The 20,142-nt window shown below is 38.6% G+C and overlaps 1 protein-coding gene across 18 annotated transcripts in view; it reads right to left on the reverse strand.

The window, feature by feature from the left end:
• trpm3 (transient receptor potential cation channel, subfamily M, member 3) overlaps positions 1–20,142 on the reverse strand; it is a 151,266-nt gene that overhangs the window by 50,554 nt on the left and 80,570 nt on the right. For all 18 annotated transcript variants that reach the window (XR_004341297.1, XR_004341298.1, XM_032579398.1 and 15 more), the window contains exons 5-6: positions 19,381–19,505; positions 16,750–16,921 (exon numbers count right to left, since the gene is read on the reverse strand). Coding sequence is in view for 16 of the 18 variants with exons in the window: in XM_032579398.1 (XP_032435289.1) it covers positions 16,750–16,921; positions 19,381–19,505 (297 nt within the window). In the remaining 2 variants the exon portion in view is untranslated. The remainder of the gene's footprint in view (positions 1–16,749; positions 16,922–19,380; positions 19,506–20,142) is intronic.

The raw sequence follows: 20,142 nt of genomic DNA on the forward strand, positions 1-20,142 counted from the left end.
CAGCACCAGCGCACAAATTCATGCCTACTGTATGCACACACTAGGGCATGCAAGCGCTCCTTTTCGGGATTGCACCCACGAATGTGCAGAGCCTCACACAGCTTTGTGTGGCCTTGCAACAGGGACAGTTACATAAGGAGAATATTTTAGGGGTCTTGCCTACTTCAAAGAGGTACCGCGTCACTGTGCCATGCCACATCACACAGCCGTACATCAACAGGGCAGAATGTGAAAGAGAGGCAAAGTGGTGACTTGCGTTTTCCAAAAAATCGATTTTCCATTTCCTTTGGATGTCTGCTTTTCCTGTTCTTTCCTGCATACGTGTTTGCATGTGAGGTTGCAGCTGTGCGAGATCAAACATTGATATTGATATTGATGACTTTGGAGCTTTGGAGGCAATGTTGTAGTAACTAAAGTGGATTTTTGTTCAACTGAAACCCACTGAGGAGCAGATGAGGAGGAGAAAGCACAGCTGTGTCATGGCTAATTGGGAAAAGGAGACTCTGCCTGTGTGCACCCGAACACACACACACACACGCACACCCACCCACACACGCACAAGCACCCCCACACACGCAGACATGAGCAAATTTGCAGTCATACAAATACTGAAAAACACTAAATTTAAAGCTTCTGAAATACTGTCAGTTGAAGCCACCTTTTAATTAATAACCTCAAGCTTCATAATTTAATTATCTATGTAGCACATTAGACATTTCCATTAAATAATATCAGAAAAACACAGAATAGCGAATGATTGTGTTTTTGTGAGCCATATTGCCACACTTCTCAAACTTGACTGAACCTGATTCACCGAATGCCAGCTGCTCATCTCTCAAGCATTGTTCTGCTCTAAAAAAAAAGCATGAAACTGTTTTCCAAATCTCATTTGCTTTATAACTTAACATCCTCAGGAAATAATTCAGAGTAAAAAACAAACTGGTTACGAATTAAATCTTGCTCTAAGTCAAAACTGTTTGTGCTTAGCAATATTTTCAAAGACACTCTTGAGGCATTGGAGTCAAAAGCAAGTTTGATTGATTGAAAGAAAAACAAACCAATTATAGTAAGTTCTCAGATCTGGAAAGCACAAGAGTTCAGATCTGGAAAGCACAAAGAGTTCAGCACAAGAGTTTTTTTCTGGTTGGCTTGTAAATGACTGATTTCTGAAAAGGTCATAGATTGTGAAACTAAATTTTCTTCAAGTTAAATTCTTGCCTTACATGGGGAGACACAGGTTGCCATTAGATATTACTGCGGTAAAAAAGGATCATATACTGATCGTCTCTGCCCATAAAGCTTTACTTATCTGGTTGGATTTCACTCACAACAGTGAGAAACTGATACCAGTTGTCAGATTTGTTTTGTAGAAAAGATTTGGTTGGATATTCTACCTTGGCCCTGTCGTGGGGAAAAAAAACTATTTCCAAACACTGTTCAGGTAAAATCACTCAATCAGGTTTATTCATGAATTGTGCACAACTCAGAGAGCTCACAGGACAATCAATAATGGAGCAAGTCTGGATGAAAAGCTCTGCCAGGCAGAGACAACACATGAGTTTTATATAAAAGGGATAAGGGATCCAAAGCATGGGAAACAACTGGATACCATGCAGCTAGGAAAAACAACATCCAATGTTGTACATGTAATCCAAATAGCTTTATCTTGGTGGGACTATACAGAACTTAGAATCAACATATAGCAATAAAACTAGCAGGTGTGACCTTATTGTAATTTTTCCACATCAGCCCCTCCCAAGATTGAAATTTTCCTTGCTGAAGATAAAGAAACCTTTTAACACAGAATTACTACTAAAAGCTCTATTTGTTTATGCAGTATTGACATTCACTATCTCACAACCAACAAAACCCTTTGACATTGAATTAATTATTTGTTTTTACAGTAACTCTCCCACATTTACAGACTAATAAATATGCAACGATGAAGTGTTACGTCCCAGATAAGGATGTTTTGTGTGAAGTGACATATACGATGTTCTGCACTAGGATCCTCCTACTTAGTAATTGGTTGTGACACAAAGATATTCAAGCCAATCATCAATCAGCAGCAGACACAAAGGAATGCACTGCTGGACCATTTGGCCCCATGGCAACAATTGTTTGTTGTAAAGGGATGGACATCTATTGTAAAGTTCCTGTGAACTGAATATTTGGTCAGATTGGTTTGTAGGAAGAGCTGTCAATTTGTTTATTTCAAAATATTTCTTGTTTATGTGATTATTAAGAGGGTTGAGATATGTTTTTTTAGGCTTGACAAGATTAAAAAAAATTAGTTTAGGGGTATTTTATGTGTTTTGTTGGCCTGAGGTCTCCCTCAGGCCAACTGAAACTAAATACCAATGTGTTTTCAAACAGAAGATAAGCAGCAAATGAATGGCCTAGAGGATAAAGAGATAAAACATTTCAAACAGCCATGTCTCATCATCTCACCCAACATCTCCCTATTTCCTCTAGAATGGCTAAGGTGCGTAATTGTAAAACAACTAATCTAGTTATGGTATGAAGCTACCAACGGCTTTTTGTTGTTGTGTTGACTCATTATTGTTCAAGGTGTTATTGTTTTGCATCTGATAACAGAAGGTCTCATCTTTCTTTATGTCTCACTCTCAAAAGCAATCCCCAGATATATAAGGCTTCTTTGTAAAGTGTTCAGAATTTATGGCCAAGTGCTTCTGTGGATGATTAGCATCTCCCATGGTGGCAATGAATACAGATTGCCTAAACACAGCAGTCCATGACTGCCAACAATAAATTTAGCATTCAGAAATATTATTTCCCAGATATATTAACAGCCCAACAGACTGTACGCTATGATGGTGATGAGGAATTTTACCAAAGAAATCTAACAAAACAGAGATATTGGTGTGAGTCAAGAGGTTTTCACCATTTGAATGTCTGATGAAGTAACCTAAAAAAAAAATCTATCTTTTTCCAAGTGCACATTTTGTCTAACAGTATCTTGTTTTGTGTCAAATAAATTGTGTAAAAATAATCATGGATACAGTTTGTAGACCTTGTTGTAGCTTTTGTGTTTTTGCTTGTTTAATGGCATTGGAAATAGAAATATATGAAGTGTTTTGGTTGCGTTTGTAATTTCTCAGCAGCATGGCAAAGTGTTGCCATAAACATCCAGTCATCCTACTGCATAATGCCCTCTGTTACAAATAACATAGGAAGAAAAGCTTTCCTAACATTACCTTCTTCCACATGAGATAGTTCAAAATGTGTAATTTTATTTTGGACTGAGCCAGGCTACCCCTGTTTATGTCAGGATTTGTCAAAAAAAAAAAAAAAGAAAAACTGTCTCTGGAATGAACATCACAATTCAGAGACGCGTAGGTACAGAGGTGGTACCTAAACCTCTGCAGTCACCAAAAACCAAAAACTTCTGGAACCGATCCATAAACTTTCTGATTGCAAGATGACTACTCTTCCCACAGCCGCTCCACTTAGGGTGCTCATATATTTTTAAAAGCACTTTATAGTTTCATCCCCAGATGGCCGGAGAATCTTTGAGAGCAGAAAGAAATGAAACAAGATGGTGGTATGATGGTAAAGTAAACATGCTCCCTCTTGACGGTGTCTGACACAGTCAGTTTTACATCCTTCATCCCAGCATGCTTGCTCTATAGAAAACAAGACCAGAGAAAAGGCAATACCCTCCCGCCCCTCTACACACACACACACAGTTATTTTATGTTCACACCAGAGTACAACATGTTTTAAATCTGCTAATATATATAACAAGCTTGTGTAGTCATTGCAATAGCATGTTTTATTAACTTGATTTTTGATGTTTGAGTTTATTCTTGGTGTTCTGTTTTCATAATTCTGGACAACACAATGTCCATAGTACATATTAATTTCTGATAAGTTCTCTCCATCTAATGTAAGCAATGAATAACCTATTTAATCTTTTAACTTGGTTTATGTTGTGCAATGTTCTGGACAAAAAGATAAAAGCACCTAACAGTGACTGTAAACCATAAAGCCAAAGCATATCTTCAAGTATGCTTGGATTTCCAGCTACGATCCATTTTAATTGAACTTCTAAGCCATACGTGTGTATTTAAAGTGTGGTCGAAAAACCCACACTCACACACAGTTCACAGTAGGTAAAGGGCTCCAAAAGTAGTAAAAAGCTTCAAGTGAATCAAGATGTTTGCCCTCATTTTTCACGCATTTTGGATCAATCAGATAGCTTTCACATATGAAAAGAACTTAATGTAAGTGCAAATGCACCAGCCAAAGCGCAAATGCTCCCTGACCTTCATGAATGAATATTTGCCCGCAAAAAGGAAAAAACAGAGAAGGTGTAGATGCATTAGTGTTCTCGAGACGTACACGCTGTCAGGTTTGATCCATTTTAGTTGTGTTTGGGTCAGCTGCTTTTGGAAGTACCTTCTTGCAAATTCTGCTCACTGTGATGATGTCGCATGGACATGTGTAGTGATATTCTCTCACAAGTTGACTGGATAAAATTAAATTAAATGTTTGCCGAGTTGCCTACAGGACCAAAGAAGACTTTTAATGGCTATTTCTCAACAGTGATTTTCTTATTACTCAAAGAAGGCAAGATTAAAGTGTACTACAAAAAGTTTTTATGTTTATACATTCTCCTTCCTGACCTGTGGATCTGTGCAGCTTTTCCAGAGTTACCTTGGTCCCTTTACAGGTAATGCTATTCTTACCCACCCTGTCAGTTTAGACAGATAACTTGTCCTGTTGCAGATGTACTATTTCTACTTTCACACAATAAACCTAACATTCCTCTATGAGATAATACATCATATATCTGAGTTCTTCACAAAACAGCTAAATAAACCCTCAAACAATGGATTCTTTAGATAAAAACTACATGCAAAATTCAATAAAATATATTGAATTGAGATTTTAATTAGGTGTATCAGATCAAAGATTAAATAAAACTCTCTTGCACAGTTGTCAGATTTGCTTTGTAAATTATATGAAAACACTATGAGTAAATTTACTTCCAGTTCACAAATATGCACAACCTTCATCACATATGATCCTAATAAACATGTGGTTGTAATATTAAAAATCAAAATTAAGGTCTAAAGGCACTAGTACTTTTATAAGCATCAATTTCATAATTTTACCTTTTTTTTTAGTCTGCTGTCTTGCTACAAAACATTGGTGTAAATAATAGAGGTGCAAATAAAACTGGTCTTTACAATATAAAAGCCGTTCAGTATATGCTAAGTATCTTCAATCAAAGAAAAAAAGGTTAATTTTTTGGAACCACTTTCCACACCACTGGCCATGAACTGAAATTCTTTCCACGCTTCATGAAATGTTGTCACCGATGCACATCCTCAACCTGGAACCATACCTGGAGCAAGTCTTACATCCGACCAACTCCTGACTCCGTTATCTCTCTGCCACAGGGTTGAACACTCAGGCTGTTCAGGTTAATCATTTTGACGGGTTTTTTTTCCCCTGCACGAACATATCTTGCCCCCCACCCCTCCTACCTCAGTTGTTGCACACAATAGTTTTCAAATGTTTTATATGCTGATCTGCACCAAGCAGTCAGATAAATAACACACTTGAGGGGTGCGGCACTGTTACTGTGATAAACTAATATTTATTAAAAATAAAAACCTGAGCTAAATTTTAGTTAACATTTAAACATTTGAATAATAACCTTGTAAAAAGGTACACAGTAGTGCATAACTGGATGAAAAAATGTGTTTAATTTATTTCATTCATTATAATTTTGATCTTTACTCTAAAACTCTAATAAAAATCCATTCCAGCCACCTTCCACATTACATCTGTAAACAGTACAGATTTTCTGTGCGGACCTAAGAGGTTTTTAGAGAATATTAGTGAACAAACAGCAACATGAAGACCCAGGAACACATCAGGGAGGCCAGGGATGCAGGTGCAGAGAGGTTCAAAGCAGTGCTAGATTAGATATCAATATTTCACACTTTTAACATCTCATAGAGCACTGTTCAATCAACGGCACAAGCCAAAACTTACCAAGACATGACTGTCAAACCACACACTAGAGCCAGGCAAAGAAACTATCAATCAAAGACATAGCTAGAAAGGTTCATTGTTTCTCTAGAAGAGTTGCAGAGAACCATTACTCAGTTAGGAAAATCTGTCAGCATGACAACTATTAGCCATGTGCTCCATTAAGCAGCTCTTGTATCTGTTGTGGCTGAAATGTTGTAACTTCCGAAGACAAATGGGGACATGGTAAGGAAAGGAAAGTGTCAGGAAAATGTGAGTCAATCTTAACTAATTATTTAACTAATATTTTTAATGTTGCGATTATTTTTTTGTCTGAGAAAAAACAGATTCACTTGTTAGAATGTCCCAGTCAAAATTCTGACCTTTTTTCAATTGAGTGGGAAGATTTTTCAAAATGAGTTTTTCAGACACTCATCATCCAACCTTTCTGAACTTGAGGTATTGTGCAAAAAAGAATAGACACAATTTCCATTTCATTACATGTTTGAAGCTGGAAGAAGCATCTTCCAAAACTTTTTGCAGCCAAATGTGGTTCTACAAAATATTAATTCATTTGGCCTGAATATAAATACAAGCTGAACTTTTTAGTTTGTAATATTTCACAAACCACATTTCCTTCCTTTTCCATTTCAAAATTCTGACCTACTCTGAACATCGAAGGGACGTACTTCACAACAAAGAGCAGATATTAGTGCAAACGTCTGAGAAAACCACATTTTATCCAGACATTTATTGTGCTTGAATGCAAGAGTGTTACAACCTTTTTGACTTCTCATGTAGAAAAGCTTACCTTGTATAAAAGCTGTCCTGCAGCGAAGGTCAACATATCATGGCTAATCTACAACACAGGGCCTTATGGCTTCTAGATTCAATTACTTTATCTGCTTCTTTTTACCTACCCTGTGATTAATGAAAGTCCAGCCACAGGAAGGAGGACCAGTGAAGGTTACACTGCTGTTCACACATGCAAATGCCCGCAAGTATGCACACAATCAGACATTAATATGCCACGGTTTCACTATTAAGCATAATTTTGGTAAAATTGCACGGAGATGATTTCCTCGCAGTGAATTGTTGTTTCTCAAAGGCTTTATTATAATGGCTACAAATCAGTAAGTTTTAGCTTGTGTAATCATGTAAAAACAATAACAAAAAATGAAAGAAAAATTAAATAATTTTTGTTCACTTAACAGTGATAATAAGAAAACATTCATGCATGAAGTTTGTTTTATTGCATCTCTGCTCCTTCTCATTTTTACTTTTTATATTTTTAGTAGCAACATCCCAAGGTAATGAATTATTTCACCGACTGTCTTCTGCTTTTAGTTTGCACATTAAATTCTCAGCCTTTACTTTATAAATCTTCTAAGACATCTAACTCTTTTTTTCCCCTTGCTTCTGTGAAACATGCATTTGATTAAAGAGCAGTGGCCATAACTTATCATTAAATCTGTGCTGTTGGTGTTGAGAGAACTGTCCCAAAGATAGAAGGCATTTTATGCTTTCCTATGTTTCGTATGTGAAGTACCTCATAATTTTGTATAATCTGACAAAAGATATGATACAGTTCTATTCTAAATACTTTTGTGTTTAAAAACAGTGGATAAAGCATTCAAATGCTTTTAAAAATGTGCATTTTCAGGTGAAGCATTCCATTACAAATCAAAAGATCCAAGAAAAATGTTTCAATTTGTGATCAATCTGCAGAAAGAAAAACAGAGTATTCAAAAAGTCTGCTTGCTTCATTTACTTCCAGCTTTTCTAGCGCTGGACCACTGAGCTTGTTTTAGTTTTTGGGGGTTGTCTGACAAGCTGCCTGAGGCCCACAAACCCAAACAGAACAAACTTGCTTTTATCGGTTAGTTTACAAAATGTTGCTCAATGTCTCTTAAGGCCTCCCAAAGTCTTATTTGGCTAACAGAAACCTCTTTATCTCATTCCATCTCTACATCTTCACCTATTGCCCAAAAGAGTTTGGACTCTGTGGATACCATTAAACAGCTTCCAAGAGGTTTTGAGTTACACTTGAGCTTTTATAAAATGAAATCAAGATTGTATTATGCTTTGTTTTCTGTAATGTACATTGTTGTGGATTTTGTCAAGTTACCCTTTTTGTTCAATAGTTTGTGACATCCATCTTTGAGAACAAGTCACATAAACTTTCACTAACTTACTTACCAACTTTATGACAATAGCTTGGCTTCACATACTTGTTACAGTCCTGACAGGGAAGCTGATTATTGTATATACATTATAACCATTCTTCCATGATTGACATTAGTTTTTCTTTTTTTTTCCCCCCTCTTCTTTATATTTTTGGTCTCCTTTCTAAGACATCTGAAATCAAATTCGCCGAGCAGCCAACATGTTTTGCAATTCTTCATAATTTGTCCTTTCTAATCAGCTGTTTACTCTAAAAACAGTTCTTTAAAACTGTTTGACTCCGATGCACTATAAGCAGCATGAACTGTGACTTGGTAAGCAGAACTGTGACTATAATAATAATAATAATAATAATAATAATAATAATGGAGGAAGGGGGTTGCGGTCTAAGAGAGAAATTCAAATGATTGACTTTTCCCTAACCAAGGGACGAGGAGAGCCTTGGTCGCTAACTTCAGGTCGACAGTTTAACACTGCATGTTTCTCAGAATGAATGATCTCAATGATAAAAGTTCACACTGCTATTATTTGGACCACTCCCCTTTAAATTAATGACACAATTACAGAGTCAGCAGAATGCATCACGTGACTGATTGGTCTGTTGCTTTTCCACTTCTAGAATACCTACTGATAAATATTTGAAAACGTAGAAGTATAATTTATCCATCCATTTCCATCCATTTTCTGTACACCCTTGTCCCCAGTGGGGTCAGGAGGGCTGCTGGTGCCCATCTCCAGCGAACGTTTCGGACAAGAGGCGGTGTACACCCTGGACAGATCGCCAGTCTGTCACAGACAGACAGTATAATTTATTCCAAACCAAAAACACTGATCATTCTGGCACCTGAACTTGGACTATGTGCATTTTGAACAAATATTTTTATGACTTGATAAATGTCCAAAGTAGTGTCTGCTCTTTACACAACACTTATAAAAGCAACTAAGCTGCATGTAGGCTCGCTTGTCTATACAAGTTTTATCAAGCTACATAACTCATTTACTGGTTCCATTCACCAATCTTTCAAAATTTTCTGTCGTAAGACGTTTATTTATTTACACTCCGTCTGAGCTGTCCCTTTGGTATTTTCATTCACTTTCTGGTAGTATGGAAAGTGTGCAGAGACAAAACAAACTCAGTTTCCAAATGTAGTGCTGAAATGTTCAGGAACTTCAACGTTGGGCTCCAGTGACATTGGACATGTGCCATCTATGCTTTTAAAACTTTACTGGGAATTGAGCAACGTTCATTATCTTTTAAAATATCCCATAAAGACAAAGTGTCAAAGTAAATAAAATGATCATGACCTGAAGTAACTCTAAAACATTTGCAGTTTTCTTTTTATTTCTGCTAATCAACAGACAAAAACACTCATGTTTGTTCCAGATGGCTGATTCTTATACTGTATTTAAAGGTCGTTGTGCTGAGAACCCCATTTATCTTAATGGCTATTTCATGGAAAATCACACACAGCTGTAGCAGGATTAGAAGCAGGATTGGCAAGAAACAAAACACTGCAGGAAAAGATTTAAACACCTCACTCATTTTATCTCATGTCTGTGTGCCGGTTATGATCAGAAAGAAAGAGCTTGTAGTTCAAGTGGTCTGCAAAAATCCATGCTCGACTAACTGAGGCACCTTTTCCCCTCTTCACTTTTCTTTGTGCCTCGTTTTGTGACAGCACCTCAGGCCAAAACTTGGATCCGGCGGGAGGAATTGGCGTGAGGAAAATTCATGCAGTCAACAGCTAGCCATGCACAGGTAATCAAATCAAGAAATGACCCTTGTCTGCACAAGACACAGCAGTCAGGGGAAAATAACATGCACAGTAATTTGCAGTATGACACATAGACTTTTAAACCAATGTTTTAAACCAGAAACTAAATTTTTCCAAAATTTAGCCCCCAAAGCTTGAAGAAATACTGAATTGGTATGCGTTTTTATTTTGGTTTTTTTTTTACATGTAAAGTAATTCAAAATTGCATTTTCATGTCTTAATATCTTATACACATTGCATTGCAAACCCTTAATATTTGTCCTGATTGAATTCAAACAAAAACCTCAGTGTATTTTAGTGGGATTTTATTTGGCCAAAACAACATTCCACATAATTTTGATAAGATTAGGTATAATCTTAATTTTGAAAAAGAATTAAGATTATACCTGATTTTTATTTACACATTTTACTAATAAAACCTAAAAAGTGTTTGTGAATTTATTCATCTCCCTTTACTATAGTACCTGAAATAAAATCTACTGTATGAAACTGCCTTCATAAGTCACCTAATCACTGCCGAATCTACCTGTAATTTATTCTCATTGGGCTCTGCCATAGCAAAGCATAGGAGAGCATTGCATTTGCAAAGCAAGGCATTGTACCGCTGCGTGCACCCCCACAAAATATACAGTATATCAAAACATGGATGCGGGCTATTACTTCTGTTGGCATTTCGAGTAACCATGGCGATGTAATTAGCAAAAAAACGAGCCAAGTTAAAATCAAAACGAACTCTGACAGTTTCGTGGTCAGTTAGATAAAATTTTGTCTCCCCCACTGTGTCTCACTCACCCATGACAGTTTTCAGAGAGGATTAGTTACCATAGCGACAGAACACTGAGGAGAGCAGAGATGTAGAGAACTACAGAAATGGCGGAACGCTCAATTCCTACAGAGGAGGGCAGAGCTTCCAGTCACAACTACAGACACGCCAGCTTGGTGGAAAACTTACTACAGACAAGTATGTAGGCTTTAATATATTTACCCCCAATGACAAAAAAGAAAATAATAATAATTTTCCTACTGCACAATTCTACAATAACAATATTTGTTGTTAATCTGTTGCTAAGAGGTGAGCGTGTTTTCTGGTAACCAAATGCCACGAAGTAAACATCCGATTTTTACTTCTGCAAAATTTACCAACTGTAAATTTCTTGTGTCTAAGCAGGTAAGCAATATTTCAAAAGACCTTATGTCTTATAAACAATAATTAATTTGGTGTTAAGAGATTAGCTTTTTTTTCTGGTAACGAACTGCCACGAGGTATAAATCAGATTTTTACTTTTGTATTGAATGTCCATTTTATATTTACCACCAATAAAAAAAATAAAAAATACGTTTTTACTTTTCTGAAAAATTCACTAACTGCACAATTCTTATTAAGTAGTAAGTAGTGTAAGACAAGTAGTATTTCAAAAGAGCAGAAGAAATCTTATGTTTTTTGAACAATAACAATTTTTGTTGTTAATCCGTTGCTAAGAGACGAGCACGTTTTTCTGGTAGCCAAGTGCCCTGAAGTAAACATCAGATTTCCACTTTTGCGAAATTTACCAACTGTAAATTACTTGTGTCCAAGCAGATGAGCAGTATTTCAAAAGACATAATGTTTTATAAACAATATTACTTGTTATTAATTTGGTTTTAAGAGAAGAGAGTTTTTTTCTGGTAACGAACTGCCACAAAGTATAAATCAAATTTTTACTTTTGTGTTGAATGTCTGTTTTATAATATATTCATCAGCTATGACAAAAAAAAAAAAAAAAAAAAAAAACATTTTCACTTTTCTGAAAAATTCACCAACTGCACAATTCTTGTTAAGTAGTAAGTAGTGTAAGATAAGTAGTATTTCAAAAGAGCAGAAGAAATCGTATGTTTTTTGAACAATAACATTATTTGTTGTTAATCTGTTGCTAGGAGATGAGTGTGTTTTCTGGTAACCAAGTGCCACATCTTATCTTATTTTCACTTTTGCAAAATTTACCAACTGTACATTTCTTGCGTCCAAGCAGGTAAGCAGTATTTCAAAAGAGCTTATGTTTTATGAACAATAATTAATTTGGTGTTAAGAGATGAGCGTTTTTTTCTGGTAACGAACTGCCACGAAGTATAAATCAGATTTTTACTTTTGTGTTGAATGTCTGTTTTATAATATATTCACCACCTATGACAAAAAAAAAAGTAACAATCAGAATTGATGGAGAGACGAGTGAAGCAATTAAAAAAGATGTTTTGTAAGAGATTTAAGACTGGATAAAAAGTTCAACTCCCAGGAGACAACAATAATAAACATTCAACCAGAGGTACTATGGCACTGAGTATGTGTGGAAAGAAAAGAGAAACGATATTCCTGGATACTCTCCATCCAATCTGACTGAGCTTGAACTATGTTGTGAGGAATGGGCAACATTTCCATTCTATGGATATGCAAATCTGCTAGAAGAGACACAAAGAGACTTGCAGCTGGAATTGCACCTCCATTGCACCCCCATCACACACCAAAATATGCTTACACAAAATATTGACTCGTGTGAACATATATTTTTAAATATATATTGTTTTAGAGTTTTGAAAAGCATATTTTCTTCTTTTTCAACTTTACATTTATACCATACTTTGTGTTGCTCTATCACATAAAATCCCCAAAACATCTCAAGTTTGAGACAAAATATGTAGGTGTTTAAGAGGCATGAATACTTTTAGCAAAGTTGGTAATTTGATAGGTTCTTCAACAAAAGAAAACAGTGATGAGGTTGTGCTCTGGCACACAAGTGATTATGAAATAATGAAAAAAAACTGAATATAAGAGTATTTAAAATATAGTGCTAGACCTATTTCAACTGCTAACACTTCCTCTTCATCTGATGAGAAGAAAATCACCAAAATTGATCATGCACTATATTTTCACACTGCTTAGTTGAAGGGTACTCTTGAAGGTTGAGAGTGATTCATCTGTGATGTGCACATACAAAGAAACAGCAGATTTATTGTCCTTCATCTTTGTAGAATTCCACAATTATTTATACTGAATTTAACGCAAGGCTGAAGATAAAACAGGAGGCAAAACTCTGATGCTTCCATGACATCTGGGCATCCCTTTGCCTTCCCAGCCCCATTGACATGACTCCAGGCATAGGATGACAAAGGGAAGTCCACAGGCCACATGATTGGCAGAGGAAAAAAAGCAAAAACAAAGTACATCTGCAGAATTTCTCAACTCCAGACCGTTTTCCTGAGTCCTCAGAGCTTAAGTGCAGTTTGATTCAGCATAGCCTTACAATGTCAGTATCACCAAACATCAGCAAATATTCTGGCAGTGAACAAAAAATGGTTCTGACAATTTTGATAATGGCATTTCACTTGAACTTGCTTCCTGACATTCTGGGAGCTTTCTGCAGCTCTTAAATAAGAAGTGACGTCAAGTGAAGTGCTTTCGTTTCTTCACCACACCCAAAGGGAATTGGCATGAGCTGCCAGTGTTCAGAGAAAAGCTATTATAACAAATAAAACATGACTGTAAAGATGTTTATTTAGTTATAATTTGGTTCACGCCAAGAATCCTGCTTAGGTGCTGCTTCACTGTGGATTCTTGTTTGTGTCATGTGAGAAAAGGGGAGAAAGACAGAAGAATACAAACAGCCTAGTTTTTCTGTTGTTCTTTTGGTGAAGAACAGTCCAAAGTGTTCAGAAAAATACATTTTTGAGAAGCTCTTCACTTATGGAGCCACTACTGCCATTATCTCTGCTTATCATTTGTCCATCCATCTATCCATTTTCTTCCGCTTTGTCCGGGGTCGGGTCGCGGGGGTAGCAACTTAAGAAGGAAGGCCCAGACTTCCCTCTCCCCAGCCACTTGTTCCAGCTCTTCCGGGGGTATCCCAAGGCTTTCCTATGCCAGCCGAGAAACATAGTCCCTCCAGCGTGTCCTGGGTCTTCCCCGGATGACCAAGTTTCTCATCCTATCTCTAAGGGAGAGCCCAGACACCCTACGGAGAAAACCCATTTCGGTCGCTTGTATCCGCGATCTTGTTATTTCGGTCATGACCCAAAGCTCATGACCATAGATGAGGATGGGAACGTAGATCGACCAGTAAATCGAGAGCTTCGCTTTTTGACTCAGCTCTCTCTTCACCACGACAGACCGGTACAGCACCCGTTTCACGGCAAATGCTGCGCCAATCCGCCTGTCGATCTCCCGCTCCCTTCTTCCCTCATTCGTGAGCAAGATCCCGAGATACTTGAACTCCTCCACTTGGGGCAGTACAACCCCCCCCCCCCCCCCGACCCGGAGAAGGGACTCTACCCTTTTCCGGCTCAAGACCATGGCTCTGATTCTCATCCCGGCCGCTTCACACTTGGCTGCGAACCGCTCCAGCGAGAGCTGCAGATCACAACTTGATGAAGTCAATAGGACCACATCATCCGCAAAAAGCAGAGACGCGATCCTACGGCCACCAAAATGGATCCCCTCAACACCTTGGCTGTGTCTAGAAATTCTGTCCATAAAAGTAATGAACAGAATCGGTGACAAAGGGCAGCCCTGGCGGAGTCCAACTCTCACCGGAAACGAGTCTGGCTTACTGCCGTCAATGCGGACCAGACTCTGACTCCGGTCATACAGGGACCTGACAGCCTGTATCAAAGGGCCCGGTACCCCATACTCCCGGAGAACCCTCCACAGGGCTCCCCGAGGGACACGGTCGAACGCCTTCTCCAAGTCCACAAAACACATGTAGACCAGTTGGGCGAAGTCCCACGCACCCTCCAGGACCCAGCTGAGGGTGTAGAGCTGGTCCAGTGTTCCACGACCAGGACGAAAACCACACTGCTCTTCCTGAATCCGAGGTTCGACTATCCGACGGACCCTCCTCTCCAGGACCCCTGAATAAACCTTGCCAGGGAGACTTAAGAGTGTGACCCCTCTATAATTAGAGCTCACCCTCCGGTCCCCCTTTTTGAACAGGGGGACCACCACCCCAGTCTGCCAATCCAGGGGAACTGACCCCGATGTACATGCAATACTGGAGAGTCGGGTCAGCCAACACAACCCTACAACATCCAGAGCTTTAAGGAACTCCGGGCGGATCTCGTCCACCCACCGAGGAGATTTTTAACCACCTAGACAACCTCGTCCCCAGCGATTGGATAGCCCAACCCAGAGTCCCCAGGCTCAGCTTCCTCAGTGGAAGGCATGTTGGTGGGATTGAGGAGGTCTACGAAGTATTCTGCCCACCGGGTCCCAAGTTGAGGTCAGCAGCACACCATCCCCACTATAAACAGTGTTGGTGCTGTACTGCTTCCCCCTCCTGAGACGCCGGATGGTGAACTTATCATTTGTTTCCCCCCATAAAAAGGTACTGCTTGATTGATGCTTCTCTCTTTTCCATTTTCTTTTCCTCTTTTTTCCCTTCTCTCTTTTCAATTTCTGTCCTCATAAGTCCCAGTTGGTCACAGCAGACCATCAGAACATTTTATTTTTTCTCTCGGGTTCAGAATTGAAACAGAAGAAGCGTTTACTGCAAAAGAGATTTTAAAAGCCAGAATAAAGTTGAATGAAAATGCACTCAGACAATGTTAATGTTTTGGAGATATGGTGCCCTGTAGCATAAGCCACCTAAAGCATAATAGCATCATTTATTTTGAAGGGGAAAGAAGGAATGTGGCTGACAGCCTCATGTTGTGAGGCTTTTTCGCTGATGGAGCATCTGGTGTACTTCACAAAATAAAAGGCATCAGCAGAAAAGAACATTAAGTGGAAATGTTGATACCAAGTTTTATGACACTAAAACTTGGGCACAAACGGGTCTTTCAAATGGACGATGACCCCAAGGATACCACCAAAACAGTTAGAAAGTGGCTTAAGGACAACAAAGTCAATGTTTTGGGATGGCCATCACAAACTCTGCATCTCAGTCCCTTAGAAAATTTGTTAGCGAAGCTGAAAAAGTGGGTGAATCTGAGCAAGATGGCCCATAAACCTGAATCAGTTACACCAGTTCTGTCAGGAGGTTTTAGGACACCCAATATGCTTGACCCAAATCTCACAGTTTAGAGGTGATAGTACCATATACCAAAAAATGTAAACTTTTGAATATGAAGAGAAATATCTTGCTCATTATTCTAATATTTAGCAAATGCACAACTGTTAATTTGGTATGCCAATGTAACCTAAAACTGGAGATTTATCTTATATAAAAATCAGGCAATTTTGCAGCAAGAGCTGCTGAATGGAGATGCAGCTGCTCTTCATGTAAAAAAGGTTGTGTGTCTTTTACATACTGAATCTTTATTTTGTTTCAACTGAATTGAAACTAAAATAAAATAAAATTCAATTCACTAAAATCAAAAACCGTTTAAACTATTTCCGCCCCAAGTGATATGCACATTCAAGTTCCAACTAATACTTATAGATTTTACATTTTCATATTTCTATGTGCTGTAGTTATCGAGCATATTTATTTAAAGATTAAGTCCATCTGATCTGTCAGAAAGTAAAAAACAATCCCCCAGATGTCAGGGAGAGCTTAAGGTTTCAAAGGTTAATAAAGTTTTTTTTTCTTTTCTGGTGTCTAAATATAAACTGACAGCATGAGTTCTGGAGAAAATGGGTGAGGGTAATTTTAGACTGTTGCTATAAAAAAGACAACCCAGTTATATGACAAGTATTATTCATCATAACCTAAGAACTAAAGCTTCATTATGATGTAGTTATTTTGAAAACATGGCCGGTAGTTGAGCGTACACATAGTCTGTGGTAGCCCTTTCAGACGTGTTAAAGGCCACTCACGTGTGTTGATCTTCTGCAGGGAGATGTGTTTCTCCAGCTGGCGTCGCAGTTTGACTTCAGCTCCGTACTTTCCTGTTGTGCCATTGTCTGCCAGGATGAAGTGGGAGTGGAGACTGTTGAGGACCGTCAGCTTGCTCATGGGGTTGGACATGGTTTGGTACGGACGCACCACCTTGCCAAAGAGGGAAGACAGAGAGAGTGAGAGAGAAGAATAAACACACAAAGTGAAAAGTGTTAACCTGGCAAAGAGGTCTGTTTATGTGGAAAAATCGGGCAAGTTGCTGTTAAAACAGCAAGAGGAACTGTGAATGGTGAAGCACTTTTTTTTAACGTCAACAAAATAAGATGAAGTAACCGATTCCAGTTAACACTACAGCCAAAATTTAAAAGGAAACGAAAGAAGATTTTCTGTTGAAGAAATCGCATTGTTTTAATGGAACACTTTAATTTTGCTCAACTTATCCTATTAATGTCAGTAAGAATCTTTCTGTCATCTACACAAGCAATTACTTGAAGTATTTTCCAAGTGTTTTGAAACTTTAAGCTCTGCTTTTTGATTGCACCTAAACATCCTTGCCATGTTATACCAACTTAAAGCTAAGAGAGAGTGGTGGATTCATGATCAAACAAATCTCGCGAGACAAAATGTCCCACAGGGCATGGATAATGAGGCACAACATGTGAGGTTTAACAAGACATACTTTCAACACATCCAAAGGAGTTATTTTGAAGAATTTTGATCAAAGATGCACTGCAAATGGGTTCACTCTTTTTTATGTTATTAGTATTGCAAGTGTCAGCAGACCAGAAGAACATGTGACCATCAACCTCCATGTTGGGGCTTAGACGCATGGGAGGATCCACACTTCAAACGCTCTCTTTTTGTCGTTTCTTGATAAATACCAACTGGACCCGTTTGCTTTTTTTTCCTGTGCTGCCTCATCGACACTCTGTTCTTTCTCATCCTCCTGTTTGTCTCTCTTTCAGGGGAGCTTTAAGAACTCTTGCAGATCACTATTGCACATTTAACTCTTTGGTTAACTGGCATTTATTATCTACACAAAGAGTGTTACATTGCTATGCTTTTTGTTAACCAGTTATTGCCTTACAACCAGAGATTTTGACTTCCTATATAAGTCTAAACAGATTTCATGTCTCACTGAGATTTACCTGTATAAATATGAGTGAAAATAATCTCCAATATTTTTTTTTCTCTAAAATATTTTTACTTTAACATTCAGTAGCATTGTTTGAGCTCTACACTTAAAAGCTTTACAGACATTCGTCAGGGTTCCTATGCATTTTTAATGCCAAAATTGATTACTTTAGTTAGATTCAAAATTCCAGTTTTAAAAACTACACACTAGGGCGTGCCGTGGTGGCGTAGCGGTTAGCGCGACCCGTATTTGGAGGCCTTGAGTCCGCGACGCGGCCGTCGCGGGTTCGACTCCTGGACCCGACGACATTTGCCGCATGTCTTCCCCCCTCTCCTTTCCCGTTTCCTGTCAGCCCACTGTCATATAAGGGACACTAGAGCCCACAAAAAAAGACCCCCTGGAGGGGTAAAAAAAAGAAGAAAAAAAAACAAAAAAAACTACACACTAAATACAAATGTTTACTGTGAACTCATGACAGATATTTCTGAAGCTAGCTAGCCTGGTGGTTGGCTGGATGGATAGATCCATCCATTGCCTATTTTTCATGATCAGATTGCAGCGCTATAACATCCCTCTCCTTTGAACTCTCTACAACTCATTCCAGAGACCCTCTACAGAGCTCTGGGTCTGCCCTAGGGTCCTTTGGCTGTGGGATGTGTTTGTAAAATCTCCTAAAGGAAGAAACCAGGAAGCAACCTGATCAGATACCTGAACCACTTCAAGTGACTCCTTTCAATCCTCCAGAAGCATATCGTCTGCTAGCTTTTCATATTATCTCCTAAAACCCAACTCCTTTTTACACTTGTGAGATTAAAAACCCAAAGCAGAGCCTGATGCGTTCATACGATCACTTATTTTACACCACCTATTTATTTAATGCAACTACGACAAGAATGAATAGCACAGAAAACTGGACTGATATTTATAAATGACCAAGAGTTTCTTGCTGGAGCTGGAGCACGGTGAACTGGAGCGTGCCTAACAATATGAGGTAAACTCATCTCATCATTAGGCGCACAGTTAAGACTAATCAAGTGAGAAAATAAGTCCCTCAGCATTCGATCATCCTATTTCAGCCACTGACATTAATTGGCTCTGCTTGACTTGTTCAGCGGGACAGAGTGTGGCACATTCTGATGAAATCTTAGCCAAACCACAAACCGCGAATCCCAGAAATTTCAAGAAGTCAGCATGAGCTCCACGGTCTTATTAGGATCTGCCAGCTCTGTGACTCCCCGTGAAGGAGTGTTTAACGGAGATCGGACTGCCTAACTCTGCAGCTTGGTTAATGAGCTAAACCCTGGGGCAAAGGTCTGATAGGCACAGCGTCTAATAGGAGCTAATCACAAAAAATATTATCTTTTAAAAAGTGTTTTGTGACATGTTGATTGGCGAGTGGCAGTCTGAACATCTAGCTACACAAATGCTAAAGAATGCAACTTCCTACTGAATGTTAAGTCTGGCTGAGACTTACATCTTTGCCAACAAGGTCCTCCTGATTTTCTACGATGCCCCATGGAGCTATTCCAATGGTGCAGATTTTGCCCCTTGATTTGGAGGCGTGGTCTTTCAGTGCGTCCCCTACATGGCGGATCACCCCTGCGTTTGAGAGATCCAGAGAGAGACAAAAAAAAGACATGTTTTGTCACAATCAATTAACAGCTCAATGCCACAGTCATGCACTCTGTTGTGATATTTCGACAGCATCTATTAGGAGTCAAGGAAACATGTGAATAGACACCCACACAGGGCCACACACACACTTCTTCAAGCATGTAGGTGTCGTCCTCAGGGGAGAAGCTTTCAGACCTGGAGGCCATCTTATCACATTTCTCCAGCTGACATTCATTCTTTCTCTACCTCCACCCACTGTCCATCCAATCCAGCCATCCATCCATTATTCAAGCCTCTCTCTTGCTTCTGTACCCATTCTGTCACTAAATCTCACTTTCTTTTCCTTTTTGTATTCAAGTGTGGGCATCCTCCATCACTCGATATTGTTCTATTTTCTGTTTGCCTGTTTTCATCTGAGCTATTAAAGATTACAACCCCTGCTGTTTATTTTTTCTTTGACTCCACTAAAATAAATCTTTATGTGCTAAAAATACACATTCTTGTGCTTTAAAAGCAAAGAACAGAAGCTGGGGTTATATCGAACACTAAGTGAGGTAAGGGTGAATTAAAACATTTCTCAAATGTAATGACAATACTACCTCAAATTTCAAAGTTCAAGTGG

The sequence above is a fragment of the Xiphophorus hellerii genome, chromosome 12 (genome assembly GCF_003331165.1).
Source record: "Xiphophorus hellerii strain 12219 chromosome 12, Xiphophorus_hellerii-4.1, whole genome shotgun sequence".
Lineage (NCBI taxonomy): Eukaryota > Metazoa > Chordata > Actinopteri > Cyprinodontiformes > Poeciliidae > Xiphophorus > Xiphophorus hellerii.